General features: G+C 39.2%; 1 protein-coding gene across 1 annotated transcript; it reads left to right on the forward strand.

The window, feature by feature from the left end:
• The first annotated feature begins 1,875 nt into the window (after positions 1 to 1,875).
• Positions 1,876 to 22,114, forward strand: BRM (transcription regulatory protein SNF2). The gene is made up of 14 exons (XM_089160201.1): positions 1,876 to 2,548; positions 3,832 to 5,184; positions 5,261 to 6,592; positions 6,768 to 6,880; positions 11,691 to 11,778; positions 11,885 to 11,971; positions 12,259 to 12,351; positions 12,489 to 12,572; positions 12,706 to 12,909; positions 14,209 to 14,451; positions 14,526 to 16,112; positions 16,207 to 16,749; positions 20,439 to 20,690; positions 20,967 to 22,114. Exons 1-14 carry the CDS (start codon positions 2,300 to 2,302, stop codon positions 21,657 to 21,659), a joined length of 6,921 nt encoding a protein of 2,306 aa, XP_089016327.1. The 5' UTR covers positions 1,876 to 2,299; the 3' UTR covers positions 21,660 to 22,114.
• The last annotated feature ends 781 nt before the right edge of the window (positions 22,115 to 22,895 follow it).

The raw sequence follows: 22,895 nt of genomic DNA on the forward strand, positions 1-22,895 counted from the left end.
GGGAGGAATCATATTAAAGAAACAATGATAAGAAGTTCTCATGAGAGTAACAGCTCTAATTGGGTTCCTTCGGATCACCCATTCATCAAATTGAATGTTGATGCTTCATGGAAAGAAAATGAGAGGAAAGGGGGTCTTGGATGGATTTGTGGGGTGCAATTGGGATAGGAGGCCAAATATTGCATAGTCCATACAATCACATTTTTCTTCAGTCTTAGAAGGAGAGGCTTTAGCACCTCGTGAAGCACTACTTTTCACTTTGGCAGATGGTATTGACTATGTGCATGCGAAATCCGACAACCAACTACTAATCAATCCAATTAAGAATCATAGCACAAGTTGCCCCCCCTATGGTGAAGCCTTTGGTGGATTACATTTGTAAGTTGGCAAAAAGTTTTTTTGGGTTTTGTGATTTCTTATGTACATAGGAAAGCTAATGTATTAGTATACATCCTAGCTAGGGAGGTCCTTTCAATTGAGAGCCCAAATGAATGGTCATGTTCTAGTGTGAAGTATGGAGGGTAGTTTTGTAAGATTTTAGGGTGTTTCAAATGAATATGGAAGAAGTTCACATGTAAAAAATCTATAACATAAATATTATTTTGGGTAATTTTGTTGTGGGTCATAGTGATTTGAAAAAATTTACTCCTAAAAGGTCACATAAAAGGAGATTTTATAAATGATGAAGACTTTTTGCTCTGTAAATTTAAGATAATATGGTAAATGCAACAATGGAATAAAGACTCAATAAAAACAGAGATTCTTATACAAATAGAGACTCTTATACCATTTGATTGTCTTTTATTTATTAATTTTTTTGTGTCTAAAATTTGATTGTCAATTAAGAGCCATACATGTTTGAGATCCATTGGGAGGGTCAAATTTCTTTCCATACAATACTCATATCAGATTAGATTTATATTTACAAAGGGAAGATTTTCTTTTCACTGTTGTCATTCCTTTTTGTAAAAAAAATGGATAGGCGAAGAATATCATAGTTCAGAATTCTTTTCCATTAGATATAAGCTTATGTTTCTTTCACACTGGGAGTTTAAACATTTGATTCATTTTATCAAAATTAAAAAAAAAACGTATTTCAAAGATCTGATGGAGAGATATAAAGAAATAAGTGGGATTGGGACCCACTAGGAAACTGTAAAGAACCGAGTAATTACCATACGACCCAAGTGTGGGGCCATTCACGACCCCACCAACATGCTGACCCACAAACATGACCCCACCAACATGCTGGCCCACAAACATGACCCCACAAAAGCTTGTTGGCTCTGACATATTTTCCTAAACCCCTAACTTAACACCACGTGTCGATCCAAGGAGAAGAGTTCACTGCACCTACCTGTCATAGCCGGTTGAGTCCACTATACGTCATCCCTTATATAGGGGTAGTATCGTACTTTGAAGGTATATCAAACCATCACGGAACTACCGTGTGTGGAATGACTTTCTTTCTTGTCTTCAAATTTCAATTAAATCACGAATATAACCTTCTCCTTCTCACACTGGTAAGGGTAATTTCGTAGAATGATCGATATTCAGGGGTACTTAAACGCTGTTACTCATCTACTGCTTTAATTATTATTTAATGAAAAAGCAATTTCCATCTAAAGAGAAAAAAACAGGCCAATGAGAGATAAAGGCGGTTTTCCGTCACCTGAAAGAAGAGAATAAAGGGCAGCTAAAGAAAGTTGTCCTTTATGTTTGGAAATATTACGGTTATGCCATTAGGGACACTGTTGTAATTACGTGAGATTCGGAGGGTTATTCCAGGACAGTGGAGTTGATCTTTTTGATTATGGCATTTTATACCGCAGTTAACGGACCCAACCAGGGATTGGTATAAAAGGTTGGTTTATCGAACCAGAGTTCTGAAAGGAGTGGGAGAAAAAATAAAATGGGGAAAAAAAATTGCACAAAGCTTATTAGGGTTTGACTGGGATCGCAAATCGGGTTAAATTTTCGGAATCCAGGCTGTTCACGAGATTCCGGTGGACGATCTGCGAAACTGGTCTTCTAAAACCAGAAATCGATCGTGTATTGGTGGAGAAATCGGCGGGAATTGAATTTGCTTTTAAAACCCTAAAGCCAGCCAGGCCACTCAAAGTGCAGCGAAAATGCTGGAGAGTGAGGGAAGGAAGAGGAAGAGGAGAGAGAGAGAGTGAAAGGTGGTTTTGATTGTCGGGATCGTTATGCAAAAAAGGCGCTAAGCTCGTAAAAGCGGTTTTGGTGTGTGAATTAGTTTGAGTTTTTTTTTTTTTGGCTTTAATTTTGAATTATTTGCATGCAATCTGGTGGCGCGCAGCGCGGCGTTGGTGCTGCCGGTCATGGGCGAAGCGCGGCTCTGCCGCCGCCGGGCCGGTCAACGTCCTCTGCTTCAGCATCACCTTCCTCTTCTTCTTCAGCAGTGTCCGCCCCACATCAAGGGTTTGATGCTATCCAACAGCAACAGCAGCAACAACACCACCAGCAGCAACAGCAACTGCAGCAACTGCATCTGCAGCAACAACAACAGCAGCTCGCATTTCGGCAGGTTGGTATTCACTCAAGTTACACGATTGACTACTGGATAATCTGAAAATTTCTCTAATGGTTGCATTATTTGGGGGCTTTGCGATCGAGTGATTTTTGTTCACTCGACTAGTAGTTCTGGAATCTGATTGAGTATTAAACAATTATTGGCTTTGGTTACCCTATATTGAATTTTCTTTTACCTGGAACATCGGGTGCTAACTGATCTAGCTGAGCGTCCAGTTTCCTAACTCAGTTAATTATGTTGTGGAACCAAATTATTGACCAGAATAGGTCAAACTGGCAAGTTTGTTGCTGACGGTCCTGCCTCCTCAAAAGATGGCATTTGCTATGAAAATCTTTCCCTATGAGACAGTTAGCGGGACTTTGTCTGACAGTGTCCTAATAAAAAACCTAAAAACTAGTAATGAGAACTGGGCAACGGGCTGTTCTTCTTCTGACTCATTTGCTCTGTTCAGCTTCTCATCAGCTCAACTTACAGCGGCTTGCTGGAATCTAGTTTGGAACATCTTAATTCCTACTTGCTTGTGCGATGCAGCTCTCCTTGTTTCTCAATGTGTTACTTCAACTTTTGGCTTGACCTAATATTTGGTTGGCAATTTCTTGCTTGTAGACCCCAAGGCAGAGTCTGAGTTCAATTTATGGGGTTTGATGCGATATCTTTTTAGGAAAATTAATTAGGAACCTTCTGCATGATTGGGCTGGCGACCTGAATTCCCTTGGCTGCCCTAGTTTTTGAATCTTCAGTCTTTTTTGTGCTAAGCTGGATGGTTCTTCTTTTCCTTATTTGTAACGTATGTGTCATATATTGAGTTTGTGGAAACTCATTAGTTTAACTTTATGGCTATGTTCTAGTAGTTGGCAGTTTGTTCTTTCAGCTACAATTCTTTCCTCTCTGGGTCTTTCCTCATGAACTTAAGCTGGTTTCTGGGAAGGTTCTGATGGTTAGGTTCATTTATGTGGAACTAAAAATTTTCCAGTTCTTTCAAAATCTTGCATTGCACTTGGCTGTTACTTCATTTGATCACACACTATGAAATGTTAAATTATTTTCCCACGATTTGATTGCTACAGTCACAAGTCTTTGTTTTGAGGTATTTGTATTGTTGTCAATAAGTTTGTATTCTGCATTAGGTCCTTTTTTGGTGTTATTTATCTTTAAAGCCGTGATTATCTCCTTCGGATACCTACTGGTCTCTATTTTATGTTCAGCTTAATTATTTATATATAATTCAGTAGATGAGGTTGATTGTTTAATATTTTGATTCATTACTGTTCATCCAGTTACAACAGCTTAGAAAACCTGAAGGGGATGAGGCTCTCCTGTCTTATCAAGCTGGTGGTATTCATGGAGTAATGGGTGGCGGCAATTTTCCCTCTTCCTCTGGCTCCATGCTTTTGCCTCAGCAGTCTAGGAAGTTTATGGATTTGTCTCAACAGCACGGAGCCAGTCAAACTCGTGAGGATAATCCGAATAAGGGCCAGGGCTCGGAACAACACATGCAGAACCCAATGCATCAAGCATATGTTCAATATGCTTTGCAGGTTGCTCAGCAGAAGTCAGTTCATGGAAATGTGCAGCCTCATCCGCAAGGTAAATTGGGTATGGTTGGCCTGCCAACTGGGAAAGATCAGGATATGCGCATGGGGAATATGAAAATGCAAAATCTCACTGCTATCCAAGCAGCTAATCAGGCTCAGGCTTCTGCATCTAAGAAGTCAGTTGAGCATTTTGTGCATGGTGAGAGGCAGGTGGAGCAGGGTCCTCAGCTAACTCCTGATCAAAAAGGTGAACCAAAGACTCTTTCGCAAGGGGCATTGGGTGGGCAGTTAATGTCACCAAACATGTCACCAAACATGATAAGGCCTGTTCAAGCACCACAGACCCAACAGAGTGTTCAAAACATTGCAAACAACCAATTTGCAATGGCTCAGTTGCAGGCTATGCAGTCTTGGGCTATGGAAAACAATGTTGATCTGTCTCTACCCACCAATGCCCATCTGATTGCTCAACTCCTTCCGATGTTGCAATCAAGAATGGCTGGGCCTCCAAAGACAAACGAAAGCAATACAGGTGCTCTGTCTTCACGGCAGCATACATCAAAGCAACACATCATGTCTTCATCACCAGTCGTTGGTGAGAGTTCTGCCCATGGGAATTCATCAAGTGATATGTCTGGTCAATCTGGCTCTGTGAAATCAAGGCAGATGGGTCCTTCTGGGGCTTTCTCAAATTCTGCAACTGCTGTGATGGGAAATGCTAATAACATCCAGATGCAACAACTTGGTGTTCACAACAGGCAAAACCAGTCACCAAGACAGCAAATTGCATATGGGAATGGAATGCCTCCACCACATCCTCCACAGTCCTCTGTGAGCACAAGCCATGGATCGGATAATCCTCCTCATACAAAGACTACAACTCCTGGTGCAGAAAATATGCAGATGCAATACTTTAGGCAGTTGCCACAGTCAAACCGATCCTCTTCACAATCTCTAATATCCTCGAATGATAATAGCACAGTGACCTCCTCCTCATCTCAGGGTGGTGCTGCCCTGCCACATCAGCATCTTGGGTTTACTAAACAGCAACTGCACGTCCTAAAAGCACAAATTTTAGCATTTAGGCGTTTGAAGGTATGTGAAGTTTCTGTCCTTTTACTATGTGAATTTGATTCTATGTTATTGAATTCCTTGTTTTGTTACTTGGCAGCGTGGGGAAGGCAGTCTTCCACAAGAAGTTCTTCGAGCAATTGCTCCACCGCCACTTGAGCTTCAACTGCAGCAAATGTTGGTTCCTCCCCAGTTAGTGACTAATAATGATAGATCTCTTACGGCGAATGCTGATGAACCTGCAAGGAATTTGGAGTCCAATGACAAGACTGCACAGGCTGTACCTTCTACCAGAGGTCTGAGTCTGCCAAAAGAGGAATCTAGCACAGAAGAAAATGCTACTACAGCTGCAGCTCATGTTCAAGGAGTGACAGCTGTGACGCAGGAGCCCCTGCGGATGGGTTCTGTTGGAAAGGAAGAGCTACAAAGCCCATCATTAATTGTTAAGCCTGAGCAGGAAGTTGAACGGGGTACTTTCAAGATTGCTGCGAAAAATGATCACACAGCAGATAAGGGAAAGGCTGTTCCATCTCAGGTTGCTGTATCAGATGCTGGCCAAATTAAGAAACCAGTCCAAGCAAATCCTGTACCGCAGCCAAAAGATGTTGGCCCTACAAGAAAGTATCACGGACCGCTCTTTGATTTTCCTTACTTTACTAAGAAACATGATTCTTTTGGCTCTGCAATTGGTGTTAACAACATGCATAATTTAACGCTGGCATATGATGTGAAGGATCTGCTTTTTGAGGAAGGCATAGAGGTACTTAACAAGAAAAGGACAGAGAATCTAAAAAAGATTGGTGGTTTATTGGCTGTGAACTTGGAGAGGAAGAGGATCAGGCCTGATCTTGTTTTGAGGTTGCAAATTGAGGAAAGAAAACTTCGACTCTTAGATCTTCAAGCACGTGTGAGAGATGAAGTTGACCAACAACAGCAGGAGATTATGGCAATGCCTGACAGGCCATATAGAAAGTTTGTTCGATTATGTGAACGTCAGCGAATGGATCTTGCTAGGCAAGTGCAGCTTTCTCAGAAGACGATGAGAGAGAAGCAACTAAAATCCATTTTTCTATGGCGGAAAAAGCTTCTTGAGGCACATTGGGCTATTCGTGATGCAAGGACTGCACGGAATAGAGGAGTTGCTAAATATCATGAGAGAATGCTCAGGGAATTTTCAAAGAGAAAGGATGATGATCGTAATAAAAGGATGGAGGCATTGAAGAATAATGATGTCGATAGGTATCGGGAAATGTTGCTGGAGCAGCAGACGACCATACAGGGTGATGCTGCCCAGAGATATGCTGTCCTTTCATCATTTCTTTCTCAGACAGAAGAGTATCTTCATAAACTTGGAGGAAAGATAACAGCTGCCAAGAATCAGCAAGAGGCTGAGGAGGCAGCTGCAACTGCTGCGGCTGCTGCACGAGCTCAGGCATGCAAAAATTATTATACATTATCTTTGTATTGTAACTGTGCAACCATTTCTCTTTTTAGTTCTTATATCACATGTATCACTATGGATTGGTTCATTATAATCATTATTGCTCTCATTTTTGGGAGTGTGCTCACCAATTTTTAAATCTCACCCCTCTTGCTCTTGCTCTCAGGGTCTTTCAGAGGAAGAAGTGAAGAATGCTGCAGCTTGCGCTGGAGAAGAAGTGATGATAAGAAACCGGTTCTCGAAAATGAATGCCCCTAAGGATAATTCTTCTGTTAACAAGTAAGTTTTTTAAACCAGCTCCCTGATCTTTTAGTTCATGATGTAACCTGTTTCATGAAAGAAGGGCCAATCAGAAAACTTATTATAATTCTCTAGTTACATCCTATTATTTCTCTTTAGATGGATGGATTGGTAAACTTGTGTTCTAACTCAAACCTGGGGCCTGCTTTAGGTTGGTAGAGCTATTCATAGGATTACCACAAGTATGAAGCCTGAGGTAAAATTTGGTAGCCAATCTTCCAAAGATTGAGAGAGAAAAAGAGAATGGCTAGATAGTATGGGAATTAGATTTTATTAATTTAAAAGGGAAAAAAATTAAATGGAGGGGAAAAAATTACCTTAAGCCAGTGTTAAAATTTCATGCTTACCACTTCTTAGTTTACAAAGCTGCGGGCATGGTTTGTGCAAAACACTTCGAAGCAAATTTCCATGGGAATTTGTTAAGGAAAAACCAAATTTTGTAACAGAAAGCTGTGTTTCTTTCTTTGAAAGGAGGGGTATTAGAAAATTTTCTTGTGAGAGAGAAAAATCACATTGTGTTAGTGAAATGTTTATGGGTGTTTGGATACAAAACAAGGAGCCAATAGCCTGGATCTGCTATGAAAAGTTAGATTTGGCTAGTTTAATTTAGGATTTTGGTCAATCTTAGGAATAGGTGGTCTGTGGGTTATGTCAGGTTGAGATTTGGGTTCTAGCGCAGAAGGTGGTCTTGTGATGTTCTCAGTGGATGTAAAATTACTAATCAGAATTGGCAGCAAGTTTTAGGGTTAGGTTCCTATTTGAGAAGGTGAATAATGTAAGAATCTGGGGTTTATGATGGGAGTTAAGGGCAGGTCTTTTGATTGAGTTCTCCCTGCATGTAAGTAAAAGTTGATTCATATATGAAGGCTTTTTAGTTGCTGTTAGGAGTTTTTGGGCTTTGGGAATGATGTCCTGAGATGCAGGGGAAGCTTGGGTTTGGTTGGTTTAGAGGGCTAGAAGAAAGGTGTTGATAAATTCAAGGTCTCAGAAAATCCTTCGCTGCAACTGTAGCAGTTGAAGTCAAGGAAGAAATTTTGACCGAAACAGGAATTTCAACCTTGCAGAAGGCTGAAATTTCGGTGTTTCGGTTGAAATTTAGGTTGAAACTGGACACTTTTTTATGGAAATTGGAACTTCAATTTCGGGCCTCATATGGACTCAAAATGATTTGGATTTTTGCATACTACCTATTTCAAGCATAATAAACACAATGGAACTAGTATTTTGCCAAAAGAAAAGAAAACCATTGAAAATTTATCATTCGAGTATACTAACGAATGCCTGGTTCCGACAAGTGCAAAATGTATTGCATATAGGCATATAATCATCAGCATACATGAATTGTTTGGTAGAATGGTTACATATACAACAAATCAACAAAATAAAATGACTGACTCGATCAAGTGATGGTGTCTCCGTGTCTCACATATATTAAGTTGAAGCCTATATATCATATACACATAAAATAAACATACATAATTTTAGAAAATAATTATTAAAATCAGAAGTTTAAAAAATGGTAGCAAATAACAAAAAGATAAGTATAAAAAATTGTAGCAAATAACAAAACACAATCATAGATCATAGTCCTGGGTTAAACATATATTAATTTCAAGGCAATACAAGATCATTTAAGGCATGAACAAAACAAAAATAAAAAAAGGGGAAGTTTGAAACTGTTGGGTATGGCTCATGCTTCACATTCTATTGTTGCTGGAGTTTGCTTTGTAGTTGTTGTGGTTTAGGAGGTGTTTGGAGGCAAAAAATGAGCAAAAGAGGTGTTTGAAGGCAAAAGAGTTATGGAAATTAGGTGAAAATGGGATAGAAATCAACAAAAACTAAGGAAAAACAAGTTGGAATGTTGAAATGGTCGAAATGGTGTAAATCCCCGGAATTTCGGTCGAAATTTGACACTTTTCCGAAATAATTGGAATTTCGTTTCGTTTTTGAAAAAATGCAGTCAACAGAAATTTGGACAATTTCGGTTGAATTTTCTTCTATGGTTGAAGCACTTGAATACAAATCAAATCTAGAACTTCAGTAAAAATGAGTCTTGAACTCAATCTTGAAGGAAGGCTTCTATAGGATCAGATGGGCTTCACACTGCTTGGTGTCAATTGGATCAAGCACAAATCCTAACAATCTTGATCAAACACAAAACTGAATCTTCAGCAATTAAGAAGAAATTGCAGAGTAGTAGCATTGTAGACAAATTTCGGAAATTATGAGGTGAGAAACCACCCCCGCCCCAAAAGAAAAATCGAATAAGATAATTTCACTATTCATGATGCCTAGTTGGAAACGTAGGCTGAGTTGAAGCACTAACACCTCCTCCCTGGAAAAATCGTGGACAGCAGATGAGGACTCTAATTACAAGCGTAATCTTTTTAGACAAGAGGGAATATTCCAACATAACTTGAATTGAATCACTGATCCAAACAGGCAAAACCAGTTCACATAGAACATAAAGAATGGCTAAGTATAAAAATAAGACTTGAGTATGGAAGTGTATTTTTATAGGCATCCCTACTTAGCTATTTTTTTCTTGCTCTTCTTGCGGAATGTGGATGCAAGACTTGAGTTTTGCATACTGGATTACTCCACTTAATTTCCTCTGCTGTCTCAGGCTTTGGCAGCATTGATCATGCACTCTATAAATATTCAGTCATTGTGAATAATCTGTGATATACTTGGGAACCTAATAGTTCCAATAAAGAGAGAGAACTATTCAGAATATAGGTGTATCCCATGGTCTGCTCTTTTTGGCCAAATTCCCTTATGGGGAATAACTTAGTTTTCAAATTTGAATTTGTCTGCTATGTCAACACCAAGGTTGGTGTAGGTAGAGTGGTGCAACCTCCTCACTGGGTCTATTGTGATGAAACTCTGGGCTAAGGAGATATGTAAGAAACTGTAGAGATTGCTTACAACATGCCTTTGGGGAATGTCATCTGTTCCTTTGATGGGCATTGTGGAATGATATGGTGCTGTCACACCTAGTGGTGAATTGAAGTTCAAGTGATTTTTTAGTTTCTTTGTTTGGCAAGCTGACCCTGGTCAAAATGCCAAGAAGTCTTCCTATCAATATTGTGTGGAAAATTCTCTCCCTAAAGGAGGAGAATTTTCAGTGAAATGCAATCTTATATATATGTTGTCACGGCCTGTAGGTGATTAAAGGTATTGGAATGACCTGAATGCAATGGGACCATTGCTTTTGAAATGGTCTCATGATGCAGATCTAGCAACAATTCTATTGAAGAAGGGCCGAACGAGGGGTGCAAGTTTGGCCCTGACCCGCCCTGAGCTTGAATAGGGCTTGGGCTCAAGATTTTGGCCCTGAGGGCGGGCTATGGCCAAAATATTTTGGCCCTAACTAGGGCCAAGGGCGGGCCTGAGATTACTCTTTGGCTCATTGGGCCTATCCTGACCTGTCCCTGACCCTGGCCCTGATTTTGGCCCTAATTTTGTCCATGATGCTTGATCTCAATGAATTAGGAACGTGGATAAGAATAGGGTCAATCAGGCGAGGGACAAACAGGGCCAATCAAGGCTAGAGACATGGCCAATTAGGGCTAGGGACAAACAGGGCCAATCAAGGCTAGGGACAAGGCCAATTAGGGCCAGGGACAGAGCCAATCAGGGCCAAACACAAGACCAATCAGAGCCAAGGACAGGGCCAATCAGGGCAGGAATGGGCTTGGCTTGGCCCTGTAGGGCTTAGGGTCATGGACAATAATCCTTGGCCCTGAATTAGGGTTAGGGCGGGAATGGGCTTAGATTATAATATATAGGGCTGGGCTTGGGATTGCAAAAGCCCGGTCCAGCCTGACCCTGTTACAGCCTGCTGAACTCACTCATTGTAACGAGTTTTGGTTGGTTAGCCTATGAACAGAAGGAGGGTTGTTTCTCTTGAAGGTAACAACCTTATTCATAGATCTTTGCTGCTACTGTTGTCTCCTTTGGGGGGGGGGGAGGGATGGTTGTGATTGTTGTTGTTGATGCTTTACCTGTTCTCAAGCTTGGTTTTACTCTTGGATTTAGTATCCATCACAGTCGGGAATTAACTGTAGAATTTCGGTTTACTATCAGCTCCTGCCCGTTGATTGTTAATTGTTCAGGCTCATAATAATAACAGTCTGTATTCCCTCAGGACATAGACAGAATGTTAATGCTCCTCCTCTGGTGGTTAGCTGTTGAATAAAAAGGGGGAGACCAAATATGATAATTGGTAGTATGAAAAGGAGAGAATTTTTTGATGTTTCTTGCTAGATGCTTTCTATTGAAGGCTTGTTCACCCACTGTGTGTAGGTAAAGTGTAAATGTTCTTCAATTTTCAGGAGGGAGAGATTAAATAAGGCATCATCTATACATTGAGACCTGGGTATAAGAAATTTAGAGGAACTTTTTTGATTTTACTGATTGATTACTCTGAGTACTGATGCATATAAGGTTATAAATCTTTAGGGAGTTGAGTGTTAGGTGAACACACAGCCCTGGCCGCAAATAAATAATTTTCACAAATGATTGTATGTTATAATTGAGTGGGGAGGTTGAGGGGTTGCTATTACAACTAGAAAAAATGGAACAAAGATTGTGCTCTATAAGATAGGCAGGACGGCAAGGAACTGTTGGCTGAGATGGTCAGCCTCTTGACGAATATGTAAGTGAAACTGCTTAATGTCATTTTCATTGATAATTACTTGCTCTATTGCTCCTTTTTTTCATCCTAAAAAGAATATCGTAATACCATATCAAGATGTTAAACTGCCTTCCACTTTGATTAATGCAGGTATTACAATCTTGCTCATGCTGTCAATGAAAGGATCATGAGGCAGCCTTCGATGTTACGTGCTGGGACATTGCGGGACTATCAGCTTGTGGGTTGCTGCCTCAAATTTTAAGATTATTTCAACACATGCTTCTTTGGCTATTTCTTCTTTCACCATGTGAGCAATTTGATTTAGTTGCTTTCTCGTTTTGCAGGTTGGTTTGCAGTGGATGCTTTCTTTGTACAACAACAAATTAAATGGGATCTTGGCAGATGAGATGGGTCTTGGGAAGACTGTACAGGTTACTATCTCATGATTTATGGTTCTTAAAGTTATGTGAACTTTGTACAAAGCCCCAACTAGTTTGAATGGGGCTCGACATCTTCCCCTTCCAGTAATCCTCCTCCTACTTGAATAATCTGATATGTGAAAACCAAAAGCCTTATAATCTTATTTGTGAGTGCACTTTAAATGGAGAGGCATGTTCAGTACTCTTGCTACTTTAGGAGCTGTTTTATCTATTGTATGAAAATGTCAGAAGAAACTGCTGAAATGGTTACAGTATTGATTAATTATCTGCCTTAACAGGTAATGGCATTGATTGCTTATTTGATGGAGTTCAAGGGGAACTATGGGCCACATCTTATTATTGTCCCAAATGCTGTTTTGGTTAATTGGAAGGTCAGATTCATCTCCCAGAAACTCAAAATTGAAAGAAGTGTAAATAGATTTTAAATACATTATTATTCTTCAACTTTCTCCATTTTTTAAATTATTAACGTTAATATTATTAATATTTTTAATATTTTTATTTCCAGAGTGAATTGCATAATTGGCTTCCGTCTGTGTCATGCATTTTCTATGTTGGTGCAAAGGATCAAAGATCAAAGTTATTTACTCAAGTAAGGGAAGCTTTTAGGTTTCCTCTATTACTATTGAAGTAGTTGATAATAAGACTTATCTGATTTTGTTTCCTCTACTGGTGTCGAAGTAGTTAATAGTTTGTTTCAATTTAACTTATTTACACTTCTGTAGGAGGTTTGTGCGATGAAATTTAATGTGCTTGTTACAACTTATGAGTTCATCATGTATGACCGCTCAAAGTTGTCAAAAATTGATTGGAAGTATATCATAATTGATGAAGCCCAACGAATGAAGGATAGGGAGTCAGTTCTAGCACGTGACCTGGACAGATATCGTTGCCAAAGGCGTCTACTTCTTACAGGAACACCATTACAGGTAAGCCAATTACTCCTCTCTTTCATGTGTGAAAGTTTTTCTTTGGGTGAAAGCCACTGGTTTGCTTTCCTGTTTGGCTAATTATCTCTCAGCTGTATGTTAAAAATCCAACTCACTCAATCACCCACCCCACCAACCCCCACAAAAAAAAAGGGGGGGGGGAGGGTTGGAATGTGAATTCGTTTATCTTTTGGATGGCTACCCTTTTAAATGGAAATTACTTGCTGATGGTGGCTCTGTGGATTGTTTTGGAGTTCAGGTGTATCAGAAAGAGTGCATGTTTTTCTCAAAAATGCTGATTCTTTTTCTTGCATTTATAGATTGTAATGAAAGGACTAGCAGGCAATTAAAATTAGAAAGTCTGAGAATAGAAATGTCCAACTTTGATGACTCTGTCATTTGGTTACAGGAAACTACCAGTTTTTTAACTGACGTGATTGACTAATTCTTGTCACCTACTAGTCTTGAAAATAGAGACTAATCAAACTATTACTTAATGAAAAACAGAAAGTTGGTATCTTCAGCTAGTTGATCAAGTATCAAGGACTCGAATGAGACACTAGACTAAAATTATCGTGGAATGTGAAACCATGGCTTCTGGTGTGGCCGCCTAAAATCATGGCCAGTGCCTCATGTAGCTAATTGGTCTCTTCTTCTTCTTTTGCTGCCGCCGCCGCCGCCGCCTTGAATATACTTTCAGATCTGCATCGATATAGACTTGGAGATTGTAATAATATAACCAATTGATTCACCAATTCTGTATCAAATGATGGCACAGGAAACAAAATACTGTGCAACTCAATGTCTCAACCATTGCTTGTCGCTCCTAATGGCTAGCTTTCCATTTTTGTTTTTGTGTTTGTAAGTAGGTAGATAGATCCTTTGACTAAAAAAAGGAAACTAATAATTTTCAAGTGGACCAGGAATATGCTTGCATCTTTTAGAAAAGACGCATACACAGCGGTAGCTATTAAGGATCTCAGACCCAATTGCTTTAGGTCATAATTTATACTTCATGCTGTGAGGAATTGTGAACTCCATTAAGAGTAGTGTTGAATTCATTGGCACCATATTGACTTTGCTTTCTACTTTTCCTGGGTTTCATTATCTACTAATAAGTCTCAGAAATAGAAGTATTTCTTAAAATTTAGTGTGCACGTAAAAGGTGTCAAAACCACCATAGTCAAATGGTTTTCCATTTTTCTGCACTTAATTTCTTATTATTGCTTGTGTTTTCTAAGTCAATATATGGAATATTCACTTGTAGTTGAACTGAATGTAGAGTGACCTCTTCTGCAGAATGATCTGAAGGAGCTTTGGTCACTTTTGAATCTGCTCCTTCCAGAAGTGTTCGATAATCGTAAAGCATTCCATGATTGGTTCTCAAAGCCTTTTCAAAAGGATATTCCTACGCATGATGCTGAGGATGATTGGCTTGAGACTGAGAAGAAGGTGATCATTATCCATAGACTTCATCAAATTCTAGAGCCATTTATGCTCAGACGTCGTGTTGAAGACGTGGAAGGGTCACTCCCACCCAAGGTATATTTTTTTACAGTCCTAGGTAGTTAAATACTTGTGCATAGTTAATGACTATATTTTGTCATTAATTGCAGGTGTCCATTGTTTTGAGATGTAGAATGTCAGCTTTTCAAGGTGCCATTTATGATTGGATTAAATCCACTGGCACTCTTCGGGTTGATCCTGAAGATGAGCAGCGGAAAATGGAAAAGAATCCAAATTATCAGCCAAAAACATATAAGACTCTCAATAATAGATGCATGGAGCTTCGCAAAACTTGCAATCATCCTTTGCTTAATTATCCATATTATCAAGACTTCTCTAAGGACTTCCTTATTAGGTCATGTGGAAAACTTTGGATACTCGACAGGATTCTTATAAAACTTCAGAGAACAGGACACCGTGTATTGCTATTTAGTACCATGACTAAGCTTCTTGATATATTGGAGGAGTACTTGCAATGGCGGAGGCTTATTTATAGGCGAATTGATGGAACAACATGCTTAGAAGATCGTGAGTCAGCTATTGTTGATTTCAATAGCCCTGGGTCTGATTGTTTCATCTTCTTGCTTAGTATCCGTGCTGCTGGACGGGGCCTAAATTTACAGTCAGCAGATACTGTAGTCATATATGATCCTGATCCAAATCCTAAAAATGAGGAACAAGCAGTGGCCAGGGCCCATCGTATTGGACAGAAGAGAGAGGTCAAAGTCATCTATATGGAAGCAGTTGTTGACAAAATTTCAAGCCATCAAAAAGAAGATGAATTGCAGAGTGGAGGTACGGTTGACTTAGAGGATGACCTTGCAGGTAAAGATCGATATATGGGATCCATTGAGAGTCTTATTCGCAATAATATTCAGCAATATAAGATTGATATGGCAGATGAGGTTATAAATGCTGGCCGTTTTGATCAGAGGACTACACATGAAGAAAGACGCATGACCTTAGAGACTTTATTGCATGATGAAGAGAGATATTCAGAAACAGTGCATGATGTCCCCTCCTTGCAGAAGGTTAATCGCATGATTGCTAGGAGTGAAGAAGAAGTCGAACTTTTTGATCAAATGGATGAGGAGCTGGATTGGAGTGAGGAGATGACAAGGTATGACCAGGTGCCTGACTGGCTTCGAGCCAGCACCAAGGATGTAAATGTTGCAATTGCTAATTTATCTAAGAAGCCAACGAAGAACATTTTATCTGGCAGCGTGGTTGTGGAATCCAGTGGCATGGTTTCAGATTTGTCACCCATGAAAACAGAGAGGAAAAGGGGGCGACCAAAGGGCTCATCAAATGGCAAAAAATTCACTAGTTACAGGGAGTTAGATGATGATGCGGAATTTTATGAAGCAAGTTCTGAAGAGAGAAATGGATATTCCTTGCCTGAAGAGGATGGAGAAATTGGGGAGTTTGAGGACGAAGAATGTAGTGGTGCTGTTGGTCCACTGCTTACTAACAAGGACCAATCAGAAGAGGATGGGCCTGCTTGTGAAGGTGGTTATGAGTACCCTCATGCTTCAGATGGCGCCAGAAATAATCACATTTTTGAAGAAGCTGGTTCCTCTGGGTCATCCTCAGAGAGTCAAAGATTGACTCAGACGGTATCTCCTTCTATATCTTCACAGAAGTTTGGATCTCTTTCTGCCTTGGATGCTCGTCCAGGTTCTGTTTCAAAAAGAATGGTATATATCATCTTCATGAATATGCTAATACTGTGTGATGGGTTTGTTAGGTTTGTGCATTATTCTCAATTACCTTCTGTTCATTATTCTGCAGCCTGAGGAGCTAGAGGAAGGAGAAATTGCTATCTCTGGTGATTCTCACATGGATATTCAACAATCTGGAAGTTGGACTCATGATCGCGATGATGGAGAAGGTGAACAGGTTTTGCAACCAAAAATAAAGCGGAAAAGAAGTATTCGTGTTCGGCCTAGACATACTTCTGAAAGATTTGAAGAAAGGTCTAGCAGTGAAAAGCCATTTCTGCAGCGTGGGGATTCATCTCAGTCAGTTTTTCAAGTGGAACAAGACTATGAAGCACAGATAAGGACTGACCCTGAAGTTGAAACATATGGAGAGCCTGCTGCTCCTAGGCAAGAACATAGTGATTCAAATTTGAGAAAGAGGAATTTACCATCGAGGAGGGTTGCAAATTCTTCAAAACCACAGGCTGTGGCAAAATCCAGCAGATTGAACTGCATGGTGGGGCCTGCAGTGGATGCCACAGAGCAGTCTAGAGAAAATGTGGATGGTAAATCTATGAATGCAAGTGGGTCTGCTTGCTTTGGTCCAAAGATTCCTGACCTTACACAAAGGAAGGTATGCATCCTTGAACTTCTCAGTTATGTTTGTCGGTGTGATGAAGTGCATCCCCCCCCCCCCCCCCCCAAAAAAAAAAAAAAAAAGTAAATAAATAAATAAAAGAAAAAAGAAGAAAAATTGTGCAAATGAAAGGTTAGCTGGGTCATGACAATTCTTAGAGTAGCTGTTGTGATGCATTTTTGTTATAAGCATATCCTTGCATTTTTTTTACATAATCTTGGGTGGACCAAGCACTAGAGAAACCATTTTACTACGTAGACTGGTGTGGTTGATATTTGGACAGTTTTAGGTCTCCATTGCTATTCTATTTCTGTTATCAAATGGAACTACTTGTTTCTGGGGCTTTTTGTCTGACCCTGACCTGGTCACAGCTAGAATCCACATATGTTGATGTCTCCGCCTGATTTGGTGCCAATCTGATCCAAGTGTCTGACCAAGTTCCACAAACTCACTGTTTAATGCTTAGTACAAAGTGAAATATATTTTTTCACAATTAAAAATGAAGCTACAACATGGTAACATCAAGATTGAACTCAAATATTATTCTTACCCAAGGTTTAAAGTGTTGTTATTGGTTGAAGGGGCACTGGTTTTTTTTGATTGGGGGGCGGGGGGTTTGTTGTGGGAGAGGAGGAAATCCTATAGCAACTTATCCCAAATTTTCTTTTGCTAGGCCCGTAGCTAAAAAAACCATATATTTTTATGATTTTGAGGTTCATCCTGGATATGCAGCATCCCTCTTTTTAATTGCACTACTGTAGGAGTCAATACATTTTGAAATTAAGAATATGGGAGTGGGTGCTATCAGTGTAAAATCAGTTGAATGGGACTTGCTAATTATTAGAGGTTCGAGGTTGAAAACAGGGGTTTTCAGCTAATAATGTTTCAGAAAATTTATAGATATTCTATTATTATAGATATCTTAGATAGTTTCAAAGAATTCAGCTGACTCCTAACTTTAAATTTTGTGGTCCCTCTTTGTGATCGATAACTCGTGGAGCAAGAAAACCTTACTAGAAGAAAAGAAAAAAAGGGGGGGGGGGCACTGAAGAGCACTTTGGAGCAAAAGCAATATAAAAAAGACCATATAACACACACAATGCATAAACACCAAAATAACGACATCTAACAGGACAAAACACTTTAAACGACCTGAGTACAATTCCTAATAGATGATCAAGTTTGATGCGTCGTTACTCTTTAAACTTAGTCTAACCATTTATCAATGTATATATGGAATAAAAAAGACTAAAACTATATTTCACCTGAAGATCATGTTTTTCTTAAACCCTCGTTTTCTTTGAAATCTCCCTTTCCTATGATGTCTCTTTCTATCTCTGATCTCGAAAACAAAATAAAGTCCAATAGTCACATAGTTTTAGTCCATATCAACAATATACGATGGTATCAACTGTATCAAGCTGCTGATACATACTAAAACATATCGATGTTCTAGCTGAACATTTTATGTACATGTTGTAAGTATTAGCCTGTATCATATCATGTTGGTCCACATTGGCAGGTGCAATATGATTACTAATTGAAACATGACATACTCTGAAAAAAGGATATGTATTGAATCTATTTATATATATATATATATATATATATATATATATATATCTATATGCATCAGTGCCGAAGGATGCTGTTGTTATCGTCCTGTATCCATTGTATCATATCATTTTCGGCAATATTTTAAACCAAACTAGTTCAAATTGCCATACATGGACTGGCCCAAGCCAACCTAACCCACGTCTAGATTTAGACCTAGCAACCCAGGCCTGGATTTCAGGCGGCATTTTCTTCTCTGAATCTGGTTTTAACCCTGTGAACAGAAGTACTCCAACAGCTGGTCAAATTGGCAGTTTAAAATACCCCATCCATGAGTCTAGCGCTCACTCTCTCATGTGGATGTCTATGCTTGTAGGGGTTATTAACATCTGGTTGTCGTGTTTCAGGGCATAATTTATACCATACAAGATTTGGGTCAAGGTTTTTAAGTGTTAGATCAAAACATACCATTCAACAGAGGGTTTCAAATGTAACAGAACTGGATGTCATGACCGAGGGCTGAGAAAGCCCCTCTGACCTCCTTTTTTCTTTCTTTTTGTCACCTGTTTTGTCTCAGACTTACCAACTTCCCTTGTCTTTTCTTTCTATATTCTCTGTTGCTGTTGAATATTTCTGCCCTTTTGATTGCGACTGCTGTGAGTCCCTAATTTCTGTGGGAGAAGGATCTACAAGATGCCGCTGGAGATCTAATCTGCTTGGGCCACTCAAACCTTGCTCAAACTCGTTTTCCAAAGTAGAATTTATCCTTCGTAGTTTTCTGATCTGGAATCTGTTACTTGCAAAGTGGATTTCCCAAGGAGACTTTCTGATGGTCAATAATCCTTTTAGTTTATTTACTCTGTTAATCCCATTTTGCTCTTCTTGTGGTTCCTTGGTTAACTCTGGAAGATTCACACCTAGTTGGGTTACTTTTATAGTGTTGATCCTTTAGTGATTTACCTTTTCATGGAACTGTCTTTACTAGAAGTATTGTTGCGGAAGATATTTTATTGAAATGGTGACGAGAGAAAATGGGTAATCTGAACCAGTTATAGGATGCTTACATCATTCCATTATATTAGGATGCTTACATCATTCCATTATATTATCTAGATGAGCATCTCCTGCTCCTTGTTTAAATTGGGATTCACTGATTTCATTAATAATGAGGACATTGGGTATTTGTATTGAGTCATTAAATGGCAGTTCCTCTTTCAAGAAAGCATTGGTTATGCTGGAAGATGAAAGCATCAACGCCTGATTAGGTGAAAAAGTAGAGAGGATGTGTATGGCAGGATTGTGGGCAGGTGTGGAGGTTTTGTGGTTCTGTAAGTTTTTCTTTTCCAGTTTTGCCTCTGGAGAGCATGGCATGGAAGTAGATGTTGAAGGTGTAGATACAGTTAGATTGGAAAGAAAAGATCTGTAATTTTTTATTAAGTTTGTATTAAACCATTTGTATATTTTTATAAGGTTTTGCTTCTTATCATGGTACAGGATTTCACATTTCCCTGTTATGTAAATGCCCTTGCATTGGCATACTTGATTAACCTATCAGTATGAAGGCAATGGTTATTTGTTTATTTATTCATTTGGGGGGAATCCTTGTCCTTGGCCACTTTCCTTCTTGGCACCATCACCCCCTCCCCCCTTCTGACTACTGGAATGTATTAAGAGTTTGACCAATAATCAGTCCTGTAACTTTTGCCTAGTGGCAAGTTCATGTGCTAACACGGATGGGAGGTTGCTTCCATTTTGTTGAGTCTAGACAATAAGTCTGCTCTTATTTTCAGTACTGTAAATAAGAGTTTAGAGTACTGACCAATAATCAGTCCTGTAACTTTTGCCTAGTGGCAAGTTCATGTGCTGACACGGATGGGAGGTTGCTTCCATTTTGTTGAGTCCAGACGATAAGTCTGCTCTTATTTTCAGTGACTGATTGACTGGAGGATATGTATGGACCCTAGTGACTTGTTCTGTCTTCATGCCTTCTTTTCATTTGAAAACTTAATTAATGCTAAAGTTTCTTTTCCTCTTTTTTCTTGTCTGGGGGCAATATATGTGTGTGTCGCAGGAGGGGCTGGGTGCATTGTAACTCTTCAAATCCATGAATAAATTTTCATGCTTATTTGCAGTTCAAGAATGTAATAAACAAGCTTCAAAGAAGGATAGATAAAGATGGTCATCAAATTGTACCGCTGTTAACGGATTTTTGGAAGAGGAATGAGGGGTCAAATTACTTGAGCAGCATGGCAGGGAGCAACCTTTTGGATCTGCGGAGGATTGATCAGCGGGTGGATAGATTAGAATATAGTGGGGTGATGGAGTTCGTTGCAGACATTGAGTCCATGTTGAAAAATGTGATTCAGTATACAGGTTCTTACGAGGTATGAGCTCATGTCTTTCTTCTTTTTCTTCTTCTTTTTTTTTTTTGGGGGGGGGGGTCTCTTGTTGACATTGCCCTAAATGTCTCCTTCCCAATGTGCTAAACCGAATGGATTCAAGTACTCCACATCCTTGTTTTCTCTTGTCAAGGATGCAACTGTTCTTGTTAAACATTGGGAACCCTGCTTTATTCTGCTAATAAAATTTAATGTCTTCCTTTTCTTTAATTGGTCTCTTCAAGTTTGAAATCTCAAGAAATCATTGAATTCCATTGGCAGGTGAGATCAGAAGCAAGGAAAGTGCTAGAAATGTTCTTCGAGATTATGAGGATAGCATTCCCTGACACAGACCTCAGAGAAGCTAGAAATGCAGTTCTGTTGTCACTCCAGGGAACAAACTCTATACCATCCCCAAAGCAGGGACCTACTGGCCAGAACAAACGACACAAGTTGATTAATGATGTTGAGCCAGAACCCAGTCCTTCCGCTAGGTTATTGTCCCGTGCTCCTGCCTCAGTTGACGAGGACCCCAAAACCCGAGGTCATATATCCAAGCTTCAGAGGGAATCCACGAGGTTGGGAAGCGGTAGCAACAACCGAGAACAGGGCCAGTTGGATGAATCTCCAATTCTTACTCATCCTGGTGAGTTAGTCATCTGCAAGAAGAAGAGGAAAGACAGAGACAAGGTCTCTCTGAAGTCGAGGACCAACAGCCCTGTGTCTCCTCCCAGTGTGGGGCGAGGGGTCAGAACAGCCGGCCCTGGTCATGGTCATGGCCCTGGCCCAGGTCCAGGATCCATGGTGTCCCCAACGGAAATGAAAGTGAGCCAGTCGGCATCTCATCATGGGTGGTCTCACCAGTCAGCTCAACAGGCTAATGGGGTTGTTGGGGGTGGTGGGACTTTGGGTTGGGCGAAGCCTGTAAAGAGAATGAGAACAGATACTGGTAAAAGGAGGCCAAGCCATTTGTGATCCAATTACAGTATTATTAATGTACATACAATGAAAAGGTCTCACTATTAATTCCATGTGTAAGCTAGTGGCTCGTCTGACCTGTACAAGTCAAAAGTGGGTTATAATGTCAATACAATTGTAGTTCTTCGTGTAACCTTTGTCGCCTTAAATCTTACAGGAATACTCTTAAAAAGAGGTTTTTAGTTTGTTGATCTGGTTTGGGAAACATGACCTAGTATTCTCAGGAATTAATAATAGGCACTTTTGATCACAGAAGCTAAGATCATATGGAGTACTCCCATTTATTGCTCTCTGGTCATTCTTTTTTCTTTTTCCTCTTTCGGTGCTAGATGCTGTATCTTGGTTGCTGTATTGAGGTGTTCAGATTGACTCTGGATCTTCTACCCTATGGTGAGAATTTTGATACATGTTTAATTTTAAAGCAAGAATTTCTTGTGTTTGGAATCAAAAATTTAGTCTGACCAACTTACGAGTGCCTCTCTACATCTTCAAGAGAGTTTTTATACAAGCCTCAAGAGGATTTGAGTTTTGACTTTTTACGTAAAAGTATTGGTCTTTTGTCTATTGAGCCATTCTTGAGATTTAAATTTTTTTTTAAATAAATTTGTTAAAATATTATTTAATATTATTAATTTATGAAAAAAAAAATAGAGTTCTTTACATTACATGATACTTACTGTCAAATTTGCAAGTTATTAGAGTTAAGAATTTCTTTCAAGTTATGGGTAAAATGACTTAAGTGTCCTTGTCATCATTTAATTCACTTAAAATTTAAATTTAAATTACCTAAATATTCTTTCGACAGTAAAATAACATTATTGTCCAATTTTAACTCACTAAAATTAGCTAAATACCCTTACCTCATTTAACTCATTCAAAATTTTGAAATGCAAATTATTGAGACCCTTTAACAGTGAAATTACTATATTACCCCAACTTTACTTAACATCTCCCTTTTATTTCATCCATGTCATTGTTGGGAAAATTATATATATATATATATATATATCTCTCCACAGTTTTGCCAAAGAAAAAGATGCTTAATGTAGCCATGAATGCCTTTACAATGTACACCAACTTAGGTGAATATATCTTATGTTTGAATAAATTTTTTTAAGGAAAAGTGTAAAGAATCGAATCCAAGAAATGCATCTAAAAATGTAAACCAACTTAGGTGAATTTATCTTTATATTGGAATAAACTTTTTCTAACGAAAAGCATGAAGAGTAGGAT

The sequence above is a fragment of the Hakea prostrata genome, chromosome 6 (assembly GCF_041222555.1).
Source record: "Hakea prostrata isolate BN-2017 chromosome 6, UWA_Hpros_2, whole genome shotgun sequence".
NCBI classification, from domain to species: domain Eukaryota; kingdom Viridiplantae; phylum Streptophyta; class Magnoliopsida; order Proteales; family Proteaceae; genus Hakea; species Hakea prostrata.

Excerpts from the sequence above, each read along its gene's own strand:
- BRM (XM_089160201.1), top strand. The coding sequence starts at position 2,300 with ATGCAATCTGGTGGCGCGCAGCGCGGCGTTGGTGCTGCCGGTCATGGG. Across the intron at positions 5,185-5,260 it reads TAGCATTTAGGCGTTTGAAG|CGTGGGGAAGGCAGTCTTCC; the intron begins GTATGTGAAGTT and ends GTTACTTGGCAG. Across the intron at positions 14,452-14,525 it reads AAGGGTCACTCCCACCCAAG|GTGTCCATTGTTTTGAGATG; the intron begins GTATATTTTTTT and ends CATTAATTGCAG.